Genomic DNA, 21,194 nt, shown 5'->3' on the forward strand with positions numbered 1-21,194 from the left:
GTGGACCGTCTGCCCCTGTACTGCTGAACCCTATTCCATTATGGCTCTGCTGGCCTCAAAGTAGCTCCCTAAGCAGGAAACACCACCGGCCCCAAGGCCCACGTGATGGTGCTGCTGCGGGCGGACTCGCGAGGCGGACAAAGGCCCGAGCATCTACATTCGCACAGGGCACGCCGACACCGACCGACGGGTGTGACAGGAGAAAGGAGGACGCCACAACCACAGCTGGCAAGTTCAGCATGAGTTCCTTGGCGGGTGACGGAACAAGAGGACGATCTGCAGAAACGTAAAGATGTGAAAACGCTGCCGAGCTACGTGAGCAAATGACATCGCGGAGCCGGAGGAGTCTTCAGGGTCACGTGAACCAGCGGTGGGCTTTGGCTCGGAGCCCCCACCCAAGTCTCATGGGGAACTGTGATCCTGAGTGTTGGAGCAGGGCTCTGCTGGGGGGTGACTGGGTGATAAGGGTGGACAGCCCCCTTGCTGCTCTCGTAATACTGAGTTCTTGTGAGATCTGATGGTTTGAAAGTGGATGGCAGTGGCCGGGCGCGGTGGCTCACGCCTGTCATCCCGGCAGTTTGAGACGCCGAGGCGGGCAGATCACCTGAGGTCAAGAGTTCGAGACCAGCATGGCCAACATGGTGAAACCCCGTCTCTCCTAAAAATACACAAATTAGCTGGGCGTGGTGGCCCATGCCTGTAATCCCAGCTACTCGGGAGGCTGAGGCAGGAGAATTGCTTGAACCCGGGAGGTGGAGGTTGCAGTGAGCTGAGATGGTGCCATTGCGCTCCAGCCTGGGCAACAGAGCAAGACTCTGTCTCAAAAAAAAAAAAAAAAAAGAAAGAAAAAAGATAGACAGCCTGTGTCTATTGAAACAATTCATGCTGTCTTTAAAAAACCTTCCCACAGAGAAAACTCTGTCCCAAATGGTTTCACTGATGAGTTCTACCAAACATTCAAATAAAAATAACACCTATTCTAAACAAATGGCTCCAGAAAAGTGAATTCTAAAGGACATTTTCCAAGCAACTCCCCAAGGCCAGCATCCCCCTGATGCTAAACCAGACCAAGCTATCACAAGAAAAGGAGACAGCAGGCCAGTCCTTCATGAGCGCAGACACCAACGCCTGTGAGGCCTGGCCATGTGGACCCAACACATAGGAGAAGTGTGACACCATGTGGTGGACCAGGGACCGGGGGCTGGGGGCTCACCCAAAGACCAGGGGCTCACCCAGGGACCAGGGGCTCACCCAGGGACCAGGAGCTCACCCAAAGACCAGGGGCTCACCCAGGGACCAGGGGCTAACCCAAAGACCAGGGGCTCACCCAGGGACCAGGGGCTCACCCAGGGACCAGGAGCTCACCCAAAGACCAGGGGCTCACCCAGGGACCAGGAGCTCACCCAAAGACCAGGGGCTCACCCAGGGACCAGGAGCTCACCCAAAGACCAGGGGCTCACCCAGGGACCAGGGGCTCACCCAGGGACCGGGGCTCACCCAGGGACCAGGAGCTCACCCAAAGACCAGGGGCTCACCCAGGGACCAGGAGCTCACCCAAAGACCAGGGGCTCACCCAGGGACCAGGAGCTCACCCAAAGACCAGGGGCTCACCCAGGGACCAGGGGCTCACCCAGGGACCGGGGCTCACCCAGGGACCAGGAGCTCACCCAAAGACCAGGGGCTCACCCAGGGACCAGGGGCTCACCCAAAGACCAGGGGCTCACCCAGGGACCGGGGGCTCACCCAGGGACCGGGGGCTCACTCAAAGACCGGGGGCCCACCCAAAGACCGGGGGCTCACCCAAAGACTGGGGGCTCACCCAAAGACTGGGGGCTCACCCAGGGACCGGGGCTCACCCAGGGACCCGGGCTGCCTTCACACTCAGACGTCAGTCAGGTCAAGACCAGTCCTTCATGACTGCAGACGCAACCCCTGCATGGCCGGGCAATGCACAGCTAATGCATAGGAGAAGCGTGACATGCTGCGGTGGACCACGGACCGGGCGCTCACCCAAGGACCAGGGCTGCCTTCACACTCAGACGTCAGTCAGGTACATTCACCTTTTACAGGACCAAAGGAAAACCTCACTGCCCCCTCAATACAGGTAGAAATACACGTCTAGAATACTGGACAAACTTCAAGGCACATTTATAATTTTAAAAAGTAAAACTGAGGCTAGGCGTGGTGGCTCATGCCTGTCATCATCCCAGCACTTTGAGGCTGAGGCAAGAGGACCCTTCCAGCCCAGGAGTTCCAGACCAGCCTGGGCAACACAGCAGAACCCTGTCTCTACAAAAAAAGAAAAAAATCAGCCAGGTGTGGTGGCGGGTGCCAGTAGTCACGGCTACTTGGGAGGGCTGAGGTGGGTGGATCACTGGAGCCCAGGAGGTCGAGGCTGCAGTGAGCTGAGATCATGCCACTGCACACCAGCCCGGGGGCAGAGTGAGAACCTGTCTCAAAAAAAAGCAAGAGCTCCCAGCAAACAAGGAACCAAAAGGGAAGGGGCCTCCTGAGTCTGATGAAGGACGCCAGCCAGGGGCGCTGTGTCAGGGACGACTTGAGCCCGAGGCGGGAAGGGGCGTGCTCTCCATGGCTCTCCAGCACTCACTGGCGGGCCGAGCCGTGCAGAAAGTCAGGGAAGAGACACAGACGCAGACGAGAAGAGAAAGGCTGAACTGTGCTCACCTGAAGATGACCTGACCGTGCGTCAGAGACTCTGCCGACTTAAAGGTTGAGCTGGTAGAGCCGATGACTGAGTTAAACTCGGTCAGAAAATGCAAAGTCCACATATAAAAACTAATAGTGCTTCTGAACACTCGCCATCGACAATCATATTAAAGTAAAAAATACCACATACAGTGTCATCAGAAATAGGAAATGCTTGGGTATCATGTGATGAACCGTGAACAAGACCAAACTACCAGGCGTAGAAGTGAAAGGTGCCTGAAATAAGGGAGAGCTGGACCGCGTTCCTGAGACGGAAGCCTCAGTATGGTCAAGATTCTTCCAAGTTAATCTACAGTCAACAGGATGCCGACGCAATCCCAGCAGGCTGTGGTAGCAATGGAGGGGCCGGTTCTAAAATTCACACGGTGGGAACGAACAACGGTGCAGCCACTCGGGAAGACGGCGTGCAGGTTCCCCAGAAAGCCGGAAGTGGAACGGCACACGCACGGAACGCCACGTGATCCGGCCCTGTGCACACACGCACACGGAACGCCACGCGATCCGGCCCTGTGCACACACGCACGGAACGCCACGCGATCCGGCCCTCTGCACACGCGCACGGAACGCCACGCGATCCGGCCCTGTGCACACACGCACGGAATGCCACGCGATCCGGCCCTGTGCACACGCGCACGGAACGCCACGTGATCCGGCCTGTGCACACGCGCACGGAACGCCACGCGATCCGGCCCTGTGCACACATACAAGGAACGCCACACGACTCCGCTCTCTGCACACACGCACGGAACGCCACGCGATCCGGCCCTCTGCACACACGCACGGAACGCCACGTGATCCGGCCCTGTGCACACACGCACGGAACGCCACGCAATCTGGCCCTGTGCACACATACAAGGAATGCCACGCGATCCGGCCCTGTGCACACGCGCACGGAACGCCACGTGATCCGGCCCTGTGCACACGCGCACGGAACGCCACGCGATCCGGCCCTGTGCACACATACAAGGAACGCCACACGACTCCGCTCTCTGCACACACGCACGGAACGCCACGCGATCCGGCCCTCTGCACACACGCACGGAACGCCACGTGATCCGGCCCTGTGCACACACGCACGGAACGCCACGCAATCTGGCCCTGTGCACACATACAAGGAATGCCACGCGATCCGGCCCTGTGCACACGCGCACGGAACGCCACGTGATCCGGCCCTGTGCACACGCGCACGGAACGCCACGCGATCCGGCCCTGTGCACACATACAAGGAACGCCACACGACTCCGCTCTCTGCACACACGCACGGAACGCCACGCGATCCGGCCCTCTGCACACACGCACGGAACGCCACGCGATCCGGCCCTGTGCACACACGCACGGAACGCCACGCAATCTGGCCCTGTGCACACATACAAGGAATGCCACGCGATCCGGCCCTCTGCACACGCGCACGGAACGCCACGCGATCCGGCCCTGTGCACACACGCACGGAATGCCACGCGATCCGGCCCTCTGCACACGCGCACGGAACGCCACGCGATCCGGCCCTGTGCACACACGCACGGAATGCCACGCGATCCGGCCCTCTGCACACGCGCACGGAACGCCACGTGATCCGGCCCTGTGCACACGCGCACGGAACGCCACGCGATCCGGCCCTGTGCACACATACAAGGAACGCCACACGACTCCGCTCTCTGCACACACGCACGGAACGCCACGCGATCCGGCCCTCTGCACACACGCACGGAACGCCACGCGATCCGGCCCTCTGCACACACACGGAACGCCACGTGATCCGGCTGTCTGCACACACGCACGGAACGCCACGCAATCTGGCCCTGTGCACACATACAAGGAATGCCACGCGATCCGGCCCTCCCACAGGGGGTGTGCGTGTGTAGAGGGCCCTGACGCCCACTACAGCGTGGAGAACCTCGAGCACCACACGCCAAGTGAGAGTGAACAGACACGGAGTCACCCAGCATAGGCCTCCCTTTACAAGCACGAAAAATCCAGAGCAGAGCAATTTAGAGACACAAAGCAGGCTGGCGGCTGCCGGGGGCTGGGGAGGGAAAGAGGGAGCGACCGTTTCAGGGGGATGCAGCCTCCTCTTAGGGCAATGAGAATGTTCTGGAACTGGACGGTAGTGGTCGCACTGTGCTGTATATGTAACAAACGTCTCCGAGTTCTGTACTCAAAATGGTTACAATCGTGAATTCTGTTATGTGAACTTTCCCATAATAAAAAAAGTGCCTGCTGTCTGATTCTGTTTACATAAAATTCTAGAAAATTCCGGCAAATCTATATTGACAGAAAATAGGCCTGAGATAGCGTGGGATGAGGGCGGGGGGTGCGTCAGAAAGCAGCAGAGAAAAGTCCAGCGTACGTTCCGGCTCAAGCGCAAGGATGCAGGGGCGCCTATCGTCTTGGTGGTGTGGATGGTTTCATGGGTGGGTACGGACATTGAAGCTCACTGAACTGTACCTCAACACGCGCCATGTATCCCACATCAGTTACATCTCAGCAGAGCTGCCCCAAAATGAAAAAAAGACAAACTGATGAGAAACACATAAGGTGGTCAACACGTCCATCAGGGAAATGAGCGCAGCCAGGACGGGACGCCTGCACGTGTGCAGAACGGCTAAAAGCAAAGCGTGTGGCCACGTGCCCACAGGGGTCAATACTGCTGCCTGGAAACGTGTCACTCAGGGCCACCCCGGAAGCAGGGTTTTTTGTGTTTTTTTTTTGTTTTTTTTGCCTAGAGACAGAGTCTTGCTTAGTTGCCCAGGCTGCAGTGCACTGGTGCGATCTCAGCTCACTGCAACCTCCACCTCCCGGGTTCAAGCGATTCTCCTGTCTCAGCCTCCCGAGCAGCTGGGATTACAGGCGCCTGCCACCACACCCAGCTAATTTTTGTATTTTTAGTAGAGATGGGGTTTCACCATGTTGGCCAGGCTGGCCTCGAACTCCTGACCTCAGGTGATCTGCCGGCCTCGGCCTCCCAAAGTGCTGGGATTAGTGGAATGAGCCACTGCACCCGGACCCTGGAAGCAGTTTTACAGCTTCTTACAAAACTAAACATGTGGCCACCAGATGAGGCAGAGCTCACCTCTGCGGTATTAATCACCTCAGGAAAACCCAAGCACGTCTGCGTAAATCAGTGCACAGACACACAGCAGCTTTACTCAAAAGAGGCAAAAACCAAAACAACCAGATGTCTATCGACCCCAGAACAGGGTAGAGATGGAGCACACACACAGCAGAAGCTACTCGGTGATAGAAAGAACAAACTGCCCATACGGCCAGGGACAGCCAGCCAGCCCCACAGTATCCACGCCCTGGCCAGTCACACGTGAGCGCAACAGTATCCACACCCCGCCAGCCACATGCAAGCTCCACAGTATCCACACCCAAGCTCCACAGTATCCACACCCCGCCAGCCACACGCAAGCTCCACAGTATCCACACCCCGCCAGCCACACGCAAGCTCCACAGTATCCACACCCCGCCAGCCACACGCAAGCTCCACAGTATCCACACCCCGCCAGCCACACGCAAGCTCCACAGTATCCACACCCCGCCAGCCACACAGCGAGCTCTACAGTATCCACACCCCGCCAGCCACACGCAAGCTCCACAGTATCCACACCCCGCCAGCCACACGCAAGCTCCACAGTATCCACACCCCGCCAGCCACACGCAAGCTCCACAGTATCCACACCCCACCAGCCACACAGTGAGCCCCACGGTAATCACACCCCAGCAGCCACACAGCGAGCTCCACAGTATCCACACCACAGTATTTAATCAATCCTCAACACACACATAGCAAAACATCTCGCTGTACCCTATATGTACAAATATTACTTGTCCATTCAAACTAAAATTTAAAATAAAAAAAAAGATGCTGCCAGGAAGAAGTCAGAAACCACAGACAAAATACTCCAAGAGTCCTCATGTGAAATTCTGAGAGAGGCACAACTACAGCGAACGGAAGCACATCTGTGGGTGGCCCCCGGGCCAGGAGAAAAGAGGGGGACTGATGACGCACAAAAGGAGGAACGGGGGAAACCCAGGGCAGGCGACAAGTGGCCGGTCCTGCCTGTGGGGGTGGATACCCAGGTGTGTGCTTTACCAAAACGGGTCAAATTGTACACTTAAAATCGGTGAATCTTAGTGTGTGTAATTATATCTGAATACAGCTCACAAAACAACATATTCAACAAACTAGAAAAAAATGACAGAAGGAAGTGTATGTAAAAAAGATGACCGTAGAAATTCATGAGAGAAAGAACTGGAATAATCTGTAACACTGACAGCTGCTTACTGAAAGAGATATACTAATATTAGTCTGCAGCATGACGGATCAAGAAAGGAACCAGAAACAGATAATTCTGTCAAGAAAGTGTCTACATGATGCAGATACGATAAAGATTTTTTAAATCGTACAAGACAAAGAAAAGCTTTAGAGCAATAAATTTCTAAGTTATGCAAAAAATTGTTTTAGAAAAAATGTAAATCATCAAAATAGTCTCAATAAATGAAAACCTTGAATTAGCCAACAAAGTTTGAAGGAAATTAACAAAGAGAAAAAAGTGTGTTTTCCTGCGGGGGCAGCTGAGGGGTGGAGTCTGGTGGAGGTGAAGGAGCTGATGATCCTCAAACGGCTTCAGAGAAAACACAGAGGAGTGAAAATGATGAAAGGGAGGAAATAATGTATGAGATCAGCCCTGACTCACACAGACAGGAACAGCCGGGCTAGGAGAAGGCACACACGGACCTCACTGCACAGCCACAGCTAAGATCCACAGGGGGAACCCCTTTCATCAAGTACAAACTCAAAGTCCCCTCAGACGTGAGTTCTCAAGCAGCCGCCGGGCAAACTCCACACGCCTGACAACACGCCGTGGGCTGTGACTCCAGGCCCTCACTCACTCACTCACTCACGCGACGGGGAGAAGTTGAAACGGCGCAGGCCTCACGTGGGGAAGCCTGATGATGCCAGCGACACCCCTACTTGTTCGTCCCCTGGGCCGGGGGCCCAGCTCACAGAAAACCGTCCCAAAGGCACACGATGGAGACATAGACGGACACCTGCACCTGGCAGCGAGCTGGGCCAGGTGCATTAAGTCACGAAAGCGCACACCCTGCTGGCCTCTGCCCACAGTCACTGTGGGCGCCTGAGCACCATGCTCTCCACCTGCAGGGCCGGGTCGGTGCGTGCACGGACAGTGGGGCCTGTGGAGGTGTCCCTCGGACTCCTAGCGGTGCAGACACTGCAAGCAACACAACTTCAGTCTCAGAGTTCTCTCCTGCCCCGCTAGGTCTCACCCAGGTCACCCTGCTTCTCTGGGGCATCAAAGACAACGAGAAAACTTGCTTTTTACCACCAAAAGTGACATCCAGCCAACGGACCAAGTTCTTTCAAGTCTTAAAGCCCTTACTACCTTAGACGGCCACGAAGGCCACCGCCACTGCACGTGGAAGCAAGGTCACGCCAAGAACTGAGTCCTGGAAGGAAAACGACATGAAGCGCGCACGTGAGAACCAGGCGCCATGGTGGGGAAGCACTGCGGGGGGTGGGGGGGGGTGCCAAGGCAAGGAAGCACCGCGTGGTGGGGTGACGTGGCAGGAAAGCACCGCGGGGTGGCACCGTGGCGGGGAAGCACCGCGGTGGCGGGGAAGCACCGTGGGGGGGGGCGGGTAGAAACAGCACAAACAGGGACAGACAGAACCTGGACTTATCTGAATGTGTCTGGTTTGTTAGTGTTCACTTTGTAACCATGGAGGTTTTTACATATTTATAAAACAAAACTGTTTAAAATACTTTGAAAACACAATCCCTAATAGAAAAAGGGCGGGGACACTTCTTAATGTGTTCTTTCAGACCCCTATTGCCCTAAAACCAAAACCAGACAAAGGACTCACAAGAAAACTACCAAGCAGTGTCTTCTCTGTGAATCCAGTTGCAAAAATTATTGGAATCCAGCAACATATAAAAAAGATGAGACACAGCGACCATGTGGAATTTATGCCAGGAATGCAAGGTTGGTTTAACATCCAAAACTCAACTCATTTAATCGACTGTATTAATAAGTTAAAAAAACAAAAACCGGCCAGGCGCAGTGGCTCACGCCTGTAATCCCAGCACTTTGGGAGGCCGAGGCAGGCGGATCACTTGAAGTCAGGAGTTCAAGACCAGCCTGGCCAATATGGTGAAACCCCATCTCTACTAAAAATATAAAAATTAGCCGGGCATGGTGGTACATGCCTATAGTCCCAGCTATTTGGGAGGCTGTGGCAGGAGAATCACTTGAACCCAGAAGGTGGAGGTTGCAGTGAGCCGAGATTACACCACTGCACTCCAGCCTGGGCGACAGAGCAAGACTTCGTCTCAAAACAAACAAGCAAACCCCAAAAACAAAAACCTGCCCACTCCCGAGGATCCCCTTCACAGCTGCAGAGCTGGAGAGGGCTGGGGGGCAGGGGTCTCACCCTGAGGGGCTCACCTGTACCGTGTACCAAGGCTCTGGGGCTCTGACCTCGAGGGGTGGGAGCATCCGCTGCCCAGCAACTCCACCTGGAGGGTAGGAGGCTGGAGACGAAGGCACAGGTCCCTGGAAACACAACCGCCCACCAGGGGTCCAGACACACATCCCTGGTGTAGGTCTTGCCCCGGTAACGCACAGACAACTAAACTGAGCATGCTCGATCTGCGGGCATCCACGCGGTCAGCCTGGAAAGCATGCAGCTGAGAAGGAAAGCAGGCGACGAATGACACACGCAGTGCCACAGCACTCAGGGTGAGTCTAGAAATGGGCCCATAGGGCTGCTGCTGGGGGACAGGGATCCACAGCCGCCCAGCCTGGGACGGCTGCTCCTCGGGCAGAAAGGGGCACGGCCAGGAAGGTGCAGAATGGCCTCTGAGAGCCCCAAGAGCCAGTGCCACTGGCCCCAGAGGGGAGAGGAGGGGAGGGTGGCACATGACCTCAGGATGAGAACGCAGATGGAATTCCCACTTGCGTTTCAGATGCTTAAGAATTCACACAGCAGCAACCAGACAGCAAACCTCAGACAACAACTACAACCTCAGAGGAAACCTGGGCCACTCCCGCACACGTGTGACACGTACCCGCCTCGGCCGCTCTGCCTCACTCATGCTCGTGTGACACGCACCCGCCTCGGCCGCTCGGCCTCACCCTCACGTGCCCGCAGTACCACCTCGGCTGCTCCACGTCACACGCGTGACACGCACCTTGGCCACCAGGCCCATGTCGTCCATGGTGGCCCTCTCGTGGGGGAACTGGGTGAAGGTGCTCTCGATCTTGCTGATGACGGCATCCACATTGACGGAGTCCTGCGGGCGTCCTCTGGGGAAGTAGAAGGTCGGAATGCTTTGGCTCGTGGCTGGGGGCAGAGGCTCTTCTTTCCGCGTCTGAACCTGAAGAGTCGACAGACAGCGCTCAGTTAGAACCTGGGAGCATCGAACGCCTTCTTCACCTGGACAACACAAGGGGCTCTCTAGGGCCGACGGTGCTGAGGCCACCTGACCCCAGCCGGGAGAGGACACACTGCAGTCCCTGCGGGGGACCACACACATACTCCACTGCAGGATCCACCTTCACCCAGGAGGCCACACGATGCAGCCACGGACCCCACTCTGGGAGGCTGCTCTGCGCCACTGAGCCCCCACCACACTGAGCAGGGCCCTGGGGACAAGGGCAGCTACGTGCCCCAGACGCCTGAGAGCCCAGCCAGGACCCACTCCCGATTCCCATGGGCCACACCACTGACCCCACCACACCTGGCAGGGCCCCGGGGAAAAGGGCAGCCGTGCACCCCAGACGCCTGAGAGCTCAGACATGGAGAGGCACAGGCGCCGTCCACAGGCAGCCCTGTCCCTGGAGCCCGGAAGACTCACATTCTGAGAGGCAGAGGCAGGGCAGGCAACCACACAGCCAGGTGAAGGGGTCGACCACCAGGTACTGCTGCGGACACGTCTCAGCCCCTCACCCAGTGCACAGCCCACGCGAACGGGCTCTTGGCCCCACTCAGCACCAGCACCCCCCTCACCCAGTATATCCACAGGCCTCAGAACACCACTCACTCAAGGGTCTCCTGCTTGCATCTCTACACAACCTGCGAGGTGGACATTTGATCTCATCCCGTGATGTTAAAACACCGCCTGAAACGGTTAACGGCATCTGCAACCGTACTGCATCCTCCTCCATCAACTGCCCAAGGGACGGTGCTGCGTCCTCCGCCACCATCAACTACTGAAGGGACGGGGCTGCATCCTCCTCCATCAGCTGCATCCTCCTCCTCCTCAACTACCGAGGGGATGGGGCCACGTCCTCCTCCATCAACTACCCAGTGGACGGGCTGCGTCCTCCTCCATCAACTACCCAGGGGACGGGCTGCGTCCTCCTCCATCAACTACCCAGGGGACGGGCTGCGTCCTCCCCCATCAACTACCCAGGGGACGGGCTGCGTCCTCCCCCATCAACTACCCAGGGGACGGGCTGTGTCCTCCCCCATCAACTACCCAGGGGACGGGCTGCGTCCTCCCCCATCAACTACCCAGGGGACGGGCTGTGTCCTCCCCCATCAACTACCCAGGGGACGGGCTGCGTCCTCCTCCATCAACTACCCAGGGGATGGGGCTGCATCCTCCCCCGTCAACTACCCAGGGGACGGGCTGCATCCTCCTCCATCAACTACCCAGGGGACGGGCTGTGTCCTCCTCCATCAACTACCCAGGGGACGGGCTGCGTCCTCCTCCATCAACTACCCAGGGGACGGGCTGTGTCCTCCCCCATCAACTACCCAGGGGACGGGCTGCGTCCTCCTCCATCAACTACCCAGGGGACTGAGTGTGTCCTCCTCCGTCAACTACCCAGGGGATGGGGCTGCATCCTCCCCCATCAACTACCCAGGGGACAGGCTGTGTCCTCCTCCGTCAACTACCCAGGGGATGGGGCTGCGTCCTCCTCCGTCAACTACCCAGGGGATGGGGCTGCGTCCTCCCCCATCAACTACCCAGGGGACGGGCTGTGTCCTCCTCCGTCAACTACCCAGGGGATGGGGCTGCATCCTCCCCCATCAACTACCCAGGGGACGGGCTGTGTCCTCCTCCGTCAACTACCCAGGGGACGGACTGTGTCCTCCTCCGTCAACTACCCAGGGGATGGGGCTGCATCCTCCCCCATCAACTACCCAGGGGACGGGGCTGCGTCCTCCCCCATCAACTACCCAGGGGACGGGCTGTGTCCTCCTCTGTCAACTACCCAGGGGACATCTGTCAACTACCCAGGGGACAGGGCCGCATCCTACCCCGTCAACTACCCAGGGGACGGGGCTGCATCCTCCCCCATCAACTACCCAGGGGATGGGGCTGCGTCCTCCCTCATCAACTACCCAGGGGACGGGGCTGCGTCCTCCTCCGTCAACTACCCAGGGGACGGGGCTGCGTCCTCCTCCGTCAACTACCCAGGGGACAGGCTGTGTCCTCCTCTGTCAACTACCCAGGGGACGGACTGTGTCCTCCTCCGTCAACTACCCAGGGGATGGGGCTGCATCCTCCCCCGTCAACTACCCAGGGGACGGGCTGTGTCCTCCTCCATCACCTACCCAGGGGACAGGGCTGTGTCCTCCTCCATCAACTACCCAGGGGACGGGCTGTGTCCTCCTCCATCACCTACCCAGGGGACGGGCTGTGTCCTCCCCCGTCAACTACCCAGGGGATGGGGCTGCGCCCTCCCCCATCAACTACCCAGGGGACGGGCTGTGTCCTCCTCCGTCAACTACCCAGGGGACGGGCTGTGTCCTCCTCCGTCAACTACCCAGGGGACGGACTGTGTCCTCCTCCGTCAACTACCCAGGGGAAGGGGCTGCGTCCTCCCCCATCAACTACCCAGGGGACGGGCTGTGTCCTCCTCCGTCAACTACCCAGGGGATGGGGCTGCGTCCTCCCCCGTCAACTACCCAGGGGACGGGCTGTGTCCTCCTCCATCACCTACCCAGGGGACAGGGCTGTGTCCTCCTCCACCAACTACCCAGGGGACGGGCTGTGTCCTCCTCTGTCAACTACCCAGGGGACGGGGCTGCGTCCTCCTCCATCAACTACCCAGGGGACGGGCTGTGTCCTCCCCCATCAACTACCCAGGGGACGGGCTGCGTCCTCCTCCATCAACTACCCAGGGGATGGGGCTGCATCCTCCCCCATCAACTACCCAGGGGACGGGCTGCGTCCTCCTCCATCAACTACCCAGGGGACGGGCTGTGTCCTCCCCCATCAACTACCCAGGGGACGGGCTGCGTCCTCCTCCATCAACTACCCAGGGGAAGGGGCTGCGTCCTCCCCCATCAACTACCCAGGGGACGGGCTGTGTCCTCCTCCGTCAACTACCCAGGGGATGGGGCTGCGTCCTCCCCCGTCAACTACCCAGGGGACGGGCTGTGTCCTCCTCCATCACCTACCCAGGGGACAGGGCTGTGTCCTCCTCCACCAACTACCCAGGGGACGGGCTGTGTCCTCCTCTGTCAACTACCCAGGGGACGGGGCCGCGTCCTCCCCCGTCAACTACCCAGGGGACGGGCTGTGTCCTCCCCCGTCAACTACCCAGGGGATGGGGCTGTGTCCCCCTCCATCAACTACCCATGGGACAGGGCTGCGTCCTCCTCCACCAACTGCCATGGAGGAGGGGTCTGGAGAGAAAGTCCCCATACCAATGGACCGCAGCTCAGGGCCTTTGCACCCATAATCCTGACTGCCTGGATCAATCCAGGACTGGGTCCAAGCTCCAGTGTCCTCACAGAGAAAACAGCCCACCCTGCTACTCCCACAGGACCCTCACCCCAGGTCACAAGGGTCCCAAAGACAGCGCCCCAACTGTCCCCACCCTGCTGTCCCTACAGGACCCTCACCCAAGGTGAGACTCAGTTGTTTTTCTCTGATCCCCATCTAGGGGAACAGAGGCCGCATCTGTGACCTGCTGCAGAGCAGACTCCCCGCAGTAGGTGCCGACTGAGTGCTCCTTCAGCACAGCTTTACCTGAAGGGCACACCCCTTCCCTGTGAATCAGAACGTAACCTCTGTGTCCTGGGGCAGTAGGTCCCTGCATCTCCCCGAGCCCACGATCCCACAACGCATCTCCCCGAGCCCACGATCCCACAACGCATCTCCCCGAGCCCACGATCCCACAACGCATCTCCCCGAGCCCACGATCCCACAGTGCATCTCCCTGACTCCAAATGCATCTCCCCGAGCCCACAACGCGTTCCCGCAGCAGTGCCTTCCCGTCTCTTGCTGTGGGGGTCCCACTGTGGAGCCTGTGGCTCTCCCCCCTTCATCACGCTGGGTTCACACAGCTCTGCTATTTGGGGTACGGAACTGACCTCGCGAATATTTTGCAGTGAGCTCTCGGGCTCGTGTGTTTGGCAATGTTACAATGACCTGGGCACAAAACCAACCTTCCTGCTGAAAACTGCCAAGAACCCTGGACAGAATAGTTCACACACGTCTTCTAGACGGCGCCCACAGGCTGGCCGGAAAGAAGGACACCTCAGGCCACAGCTGCCTGGAAGGAGGAACCCGGGGAAGCCCGTGGAGCCTGAACAGGCTCTGCCTTCAGAAGCGTGGGCCGAGCGGGCTCACCTGAAATCTCTCACAGCCTTGCAGAGCTCTGGGGAAGAGGAGGCAAAATGCAGGGTCCTCTGGGGAAGCTCCCAGAACACGTCCCCTTCAGTGGGAAGAATGAGCTCCAAGTAAATCCCCAGCGCGCCTCCGGCCCCAGGAATGAAAGGAAAGTTGCAGCCTTCACCTGGAGCTGCTCGTAGAGCTGGGCAGGGGGAAGTTCTCCCCCGAGAACTGACGGCTACAGGTGACTCTCCTGCAGGTTTGCAAACCAAACTTACGTCACCAGGATGATGCGAAAACCCTCACACTGGCCGGGCACAGTGGCTCATGCCTGCAATCCTGGCGCTTTGGGAGGCTGAAGGGGGCAGGCTGCCTGAGCTGACGAGTTCGAGACCACCCTGGGCAACATGGCAAAACTTAATCTCCACTATAAAAAAAAAGAAAATTGAAAAAATTAGCTGGGTGTGGTGGCGCATGCCTGTAATCCCAGCTACTCAGGAGGCTGAGGCAGGAGAATCGCTTCAACCCAGGAGGCAGAGGCTGAGGTGAGCTGAGATCGTGCCACTGTAGCACTCCAGGCTGGGCAACAGAGTGAGACTCTCAAAACAAAACAAAAAATTAACCAGATGTGGTGGCAGGCACCTGTAATCCCAGCTACTTGAGAGGCTGAGGCAGGAGAATGGCTTAAACCCGGGAGGCGGAGGGTGCGGTGAGCTGAGGTCGCACTACTGTACTCCAGCCTGGGTGACAGAGTGAGACTCTGTCTCAAAAAATAAAAAAAGAGTGAGATGAATACTTGGACATTTTTAGCCCCAAATTTACAGAGAGCATGCACCCCATTAACAGACACTCTATGGCGCAAAAGCTGAGGAAACGCAGCAGGGAGAAGCCAAGAGCTCCCAAAGGGAAGGTTGGAATTGAACGAAGGGATGAAGAGCAGGTCAGCGGTAATGAGTGGGAGAACCTCGGTAGCTGAACACATAAATCAGTGATAACAACGTATGTTCAATTAAAAAAAAAAAACTCAATACAACAACAGCCTGTCAGTGACACGGTGACTGGACGAGTGTGAGACGGTTTGTGAGTTGGCGGAAAACATACTGATTAATATTGGGCTTTGAAAAATTTGGTTGCTGTTCCTTTTTTTTTTTTTCTTTAAAGAGACGGGGTCTCGCTATGTTGCTCCGGCTGGTCTTGAACTCCTGGCCTCCAGCGATTCTCCTGCCTCAGCCTCCCAAGGCGCTGGGATCACAGGTGTGAGGCCCCGTGCCCGGCCAGCCGTTGACATCTGTAGGATAAACAGTGAGCTAGTAGAAAGCGTGTACTCCAAATGAGAGAAAAGGTGACCGAGCTGAAACAGCGGGAGACAGACAGTCGAGTCCATCACACGGATGAGCAGGCAACATCGACCTCAATGCACCGAGTGTTCTAGTTACAAGACAAAGGTCTGACTGCAGAAAGAAAACAGCATTCACGTACACGGGAGACACAGAGGACAGAAAGACATGGGAGATATATGTGACTTAAGGACACAGAGGCTACACATTTTTTTGTTTTTTTGAGATGGAAAAAGATAGAGGAGGCAGACAGTAGAGAAAGCTGGTGTCGCTGTATTAACATCCATGAAGTGACACAGGTGATGGATAGACCTGGAGACAGACAGGCCACCAAGGAACGCCGAAGAGGTCAGTCAGGGGAGGACAGGATGACGCTAACTTTATCCGTGCCTGACAACACAGCCTCAGCACTGATCACGTAAACACCACTGGACACAAACTCAGCCCACCAGGAAAGGCAGAGCCCACCCACCTCGGGCACAGATACGGGGAAGGCCGGTACCAGCCACCAACACTGGGAAGGCCAGGACCACCCACCCCGGGCACCGACATGGGGACGGCTGAGCCCACCCACCCCGGGGAAGGCCGGGACCACCCACCCCGGGCACCGACGGGGGGATGGCTGGGACCACCCACCCCAGGCACTGACGAGGGGAAGGCCGGGACCACCCACCCGGGCACCGACACAGGACGGCCAGGACCACCCACCCCGGGCACCGACAGGAGGAAGGCCAGGACCACCCACCCCAGGCACCGACGGGGGGAAGGCTGGGACCACCCACCCCAGGCACTGACACAAGACGGCCGAGCCCACCCACCCTGGGCACCGACGGGGGGAAGGCTGGGACCACCCACCCCGGGCACCGACGGGGGGAAGGCCGGGACCACCCACCCTGGGCACCGACACAGGACGGCCGAGCCCACCCACCCTGGGCACCGACGGGGGGAAGGCTGGGACCACCCACCCTGGGCACCGACACAGGACGGCCGAGCCCACCCACCCTGGGCACCGACGGGGGGAAGGCTGGGACCACCCACCCCGGGCACCGACGGGGGGAAGGCCGGGACCACCCACCCCGGGCACCGACAGGAGGAAGGCCAGGACCACCCACCCCGGGCACCGATGGGGGGAAGCTGGGCCCACCCACCCCGGGCACTAATAGACGAGAGACGGAACAAACAACACAACCACCCCATGCGGGCACAGGAGATTTACAAGTTTAATCTCACGGACAGAAATAGACTCGGCCCCAGCACAGCTGCAGAGCACACATTCTTTTCAACACACACAGCTCACTTGGGAACTGGCCACCTCTCGGGCCGAGCAGCAGGTCGCAGGGGATTCTGAAGGAATCACAGGGACTGCTGCCCTGCCCCGAACGTAGCCGGTGAGGCCAGGCATCAACAGTAAACACAGAAGGAGCAAAAACAGCTGCGTGTGTGTGGAAGAAGAATTCTAAAGCCAGCCGCCTGTTCATTAAAAAGTTCAGACAAACCAGAGAGGCCTGTGGCGGCCAGGTCATCCACTTTAAATCCTCCTCAGTACGTGTACTTTAAAAAGTACTTCGTAAAGCGCCCGTCACCCAAAGCACACTGATAAAGGCGACACCTTGCCTCCCAACAAGCTATTTCTGTTGAGGGCACTGAGAAGGCAGCTCCCTGACTCATCACAATTCCAGAAGTCACAGATACATGTGTCGCCCTTCCAGAGTACACCCACACTTTTGCAAAACACGTCCATATACGACCAAAAACAAAGGCTGAGCCTAACACTGAGGCTGCCCGTTTTTGCGTAGAAGTGCGTGTGCTTGATGGGTGCAGGTGAGTGTACCCCGAGAACACAGGCCACGTGCACCGTGACACATCCTCTCGTGACACCAGCCTCGGGCAGACCCCCGCATGTGCAGTGGGTGCGCACAGCAGGCAGGGCGCGGTGATCAGCAGAAATGACCCTCGCTCCAACGGACACCACGATGAAAGTCACAGAGGAGGTGCCGGAGTAGCAGGGAGCCGGCGGCAGGCACGCTCAGTACAGGCGGCAACGCACAGCCCTGTCTCCAGGAGCCCCCACTCTGCCGTGGGAGGGGGAAACACGGGAGGCTGTCGTATGGGATCAGGGACGGGGGGTTCGGCCGGGACCCACACTCATGGATTCCAGCTGAGCCCCTCGCCCACCCAGATGACAGCCACCCACTGGAAGGCAGGGCCTGCTGCAAGCTCTGAGCATTCTTCTCGGCCCAGCACTCGACTCCCAGGGACCCTCCGTGAAGGCTGGTAGAGGGCTGTCCGCTATACCTGCAAACCACACGCTGGACGGCTAAACACAGGAGTCAAAAAGGTCAGTGTTTACACAGAGGAGCCGAACATGGACATGAGAGGCCCCGCGTGTGGGTTTAAAAATCCCCTCTCTAGCAAAGAGGGAGAACTGGTGTGGAGGGCTCAACACGGAAACGCAGCAGGTCCAGGTGTCTGAGTTGGCCAGAGCTCACGTGGGCTAACATTCACTCAGACACATGACTGCAGCCGAGCAAGGGGGCCTCGACAGATGCTGAGAGACGTCGGCTGCCCTGGCACCTGCACCCACGGCTGCAGCGAGGTGTGAGTCTCCACAGAGCTCGGAAGGCTGGGCTGGGGGACGTGGGGATCATTCTGTCCACCAGCCAAGGGGTGACGGTGGATGCCGGGCAACACAGCGAGGGGAGGATCCGGCACCCTCCCTGCGTCCATAAGCCCCTGGCGGATGCTCTTGAGCTTGGTCTTCTGTGTGGACACTCCCACCCGGGCTTCTGTTTCCCGTTAACCCCCCTTGCCGCAGCTCCCTGCCAGGTGGGGAACCCAAGCCCTACCTTCTCCCTGCCACTGCCCAGGGAGTGGCATCCTGGGCAGCGTCCTGGCCAAACCAAAGGCTGCAAGGGTTTTGGTGACCACTGGCCTTGGAAGGGGAACGGCACATGCCCTGGCGGTGAGAGCAGGAGGTGCATCAGGGACGCCCAGAGCCCAGGCTGTCACCACGCCGCGGTCAGTTCCAAGTACAGCGGGGCTGCCGCGTAGGGGACGGCGCTTTCAGTCATGCGTGGTGCTGTGCAGGGTCTGTGCGTCCACCCAAAGGACCCCGTGGGGACGCTGGACAGTGTCTGTGTGACCAGGACAGGTGAAGAGGAGCCTGTGTGTGCTGAGTCAGTGTGTGGGGAGCGGGAGAGTCACTCTCCAGGCGGGGAGGGCCAGGCTAGGGCAGCACAGCTGTCCTGGGCTGGGAACAAGGTCTGAGCTGTCCTGCTGTTGCCCGGGGATAGAAGGCCCAAGAATCCCTGGGCAGGAGGCGCAGGCAGTGGCTCCAGCAAGAAAAGCTGGGCCAAGCAGCTGTACGGCTCCGCTCCAGGTACATGCTGGGTCCTACAGTGAGAGCATGAGCCGTGTAACACGCCATCGTCACACGGGAGCCTCCCCGGACCCACGGCGAGAGTACGTGTAACACATTATTGTCACACAGGAGCCTCCCAGGACCCACGGCGTGAATGCGTGCTGTTCCGTTCCCAAGGCCGGCGGTCGCTGAACACCCCCCACCCCCCGAGTTTGGTTTGTCAAGGGAAGTGAGCAGTGGCAGGGAGGAGGGGGAGCTTGGGTTCACCACTTGGGCAGGCAGCACCCACCAGGGGGTTAGTGGGAACAGAAGCCCAGGCGGGACGTTGCACAGTGAGAAGACCAAGCTCAGGAGCACCCGCCAGGGGCTCGTGGGCGTGGCCAACGTTAGTCGCGGAAGGCTGTGCCCGTCAGAGGACCCCTGAAAACAGCACCGTGCTGCCCGGCCGGGAGCGTCCGAGGGCGGAGGCGCGGCACCCCGACACGTCCAGTGGCTCCAACACGGGTGCTCCCTGACAACCCTCCTGAGGGTGTGTCCAAGTGGGGTGGACCCAACAGACAGAGCCCACACTCATGCACGGAGTGAAAGCAGCCAGGAAACGTCCGCTTCTCCCCCAACACCACCCCCACAAATACTCCAAAATACGCCTGTGATTCCTCCACCACCCCTCAGACAACATGCATTTCACACATCTGTCCTCATTCCCTAAAAACGTGGAAACCCATTTTCTGTAAAATGAAGCAAACTTCTGTAAACAGAATTCATGATTTCCCAAAAAGTGACTTTTAAAAAATAAACAGTCCTGTTAAAACAATGCAGACTTTGGTGAATGGGCTCAGCCTCCCGGAGGTGCACACACAGGTGCATGGTCACCACAGCCCCCCCCCCGCCCCAGAAGAGCCAGGGCCCCGCTGCAGGGCTGAAGGGCTTCCTCATCCAGCCACGTGCGAGCTAATCACCTAATTGAGTCTGCAACCAGCGAGCACGCATCTCCCAGCACCTCCCACCATCTAGAGCAAATCCCGCACAAGGCTGATCTCACTCTTCGCAGGTTAAGAGGATTTTAAAGAAACCAGCCTCGCCCTTACCCACTTACAGGCAAAATGTCAAAACCTGGAAGACAGAGATCAAAAACTCCGAAGGAGTGCAAAAGTTGACATGATCTTACAGAAAAAATTTCAATTAAAATATTAACAGAAAGAAGTGGGTCTTCCTCCCCCTTCAAGCAGGATGCCTTGGTTCAGCTTGATGTTTAGGCCACTAGTTCCAGACTTCTGGAACTGAGTTTGAAAAGTGTGTCTGATGTGCCACGTGGGTGTAAGGCGCCTGCCATGCACACCCTGCCTGGATGAGATTCGGATCAGATTCGGGCGCAGCCAAACCCTAAATTCTCAAATTATACCTGGATTGTCACGGGAAGAGTCTTACACGTTTAAATCACATGGTACTCGTAAAACTAACTTATACAATATACACGGGGTACAGACACACATATTACTTCCCTGAGCACTTATGAGAACTGAGATTAAATTTCAAAGCCAGCTGGGGTGGAGGCTCACGCCCCTACTCCCAGCACTTTGGAAGGCCCAGGTGGGCGATCACCTGAGGTCAGGAGTTCAAGCCCAGCCTGGCCAACATGGTGAAACCCCGTCTCTACTAAAAATGCAAAAATTAGCTGGTCATGGTGGTGCACGCCTGTAATCCCAGCTACACGGGAGGCTGAGGCAGGAGAATCACTTGAACCCAGGAGGTGGAGGTTGCAGTAAGCCGAGATAGTGCCGCTGCACTCCAGCCTGGGCAACAGAGAGGCTCCGTCTCAAATAAATAAATATAAATAAATTTCAAAGCCAGTGAGTTACTGAATAAAACCACGCTGCATAAATAGTCCGGTATGTGAGTGATATCTCAACCGACTCTTAAGTTAGCCAGTGGGAAGGAATGCTGGGTATTGCAATAACGCTGGAGAAGTTTCACCCACCCGACGCCTTTACGAAGGGTGAAGGAGTTTCCCGATGTTTATTACCAGCAATGCAAGATATTATTTAAATTAAAAATCTGTCTGCAGCGAACCCTCCCAGGCGCTGACGGCTCTCACCCCCCTTGGTTGATCACAGCAAGGCGCGCACTCACAGCCAAAACTCCCGGGAAAGGAGCGGGTGCTGTTTTCAAA

The 21,194-nt window shown here is 57.9% G+C and overlaps 1 protein-coding gene across 7 annotated transcripts in view; it reads right to left on the reverse strand.

Annotated features, from left to right (window-relative positions):
* The window catches only part of LOC129024029 (serine/threonine-protein phosphatase 2A regulatory subunit B'' subunit beta), a 51,115-nt gene that overhangs the window by 16,967 nt on the left and 12,954 nt on the right, over positions 1 to 21,194 (reverse strand). For all 7 annotated transcript variants that reach the window (XR_010125437.1, XR_010125439.1, XR_010125438.1 and 4 more), the window contains one exon: positions 9,944 to 10,129. Coding sequence is in view for 3 of the 7 variants with exons in the window: in XM_054471039.2 (XP_054327014.1) it covers positions 9,944 to 10,129 (186 nt within the window). In the remaining 4 variants the exon portion in view is untranslated. The remainder of the gene's footprint in view (positions 1 to 9,943; positions 10,130 to 21,194) is intronic.

The sequence above is a fragment of the Pongo pygmaeus genome, chromosome X (genome assembly GCF_028885625.2).
Source record: "Pongo pygmaeus isolate AG05252 chromosome X, NHGRI_mPonPyg2-v2.0_pri, whole genome shotgun sequence".
Taxonomy (NCBI): domain Eukaryota; kingdom Metazoa; phylum Chordata; class Mammalia; order Primates; family Hominidae; genus Pongo; species Pongo pygmaeus.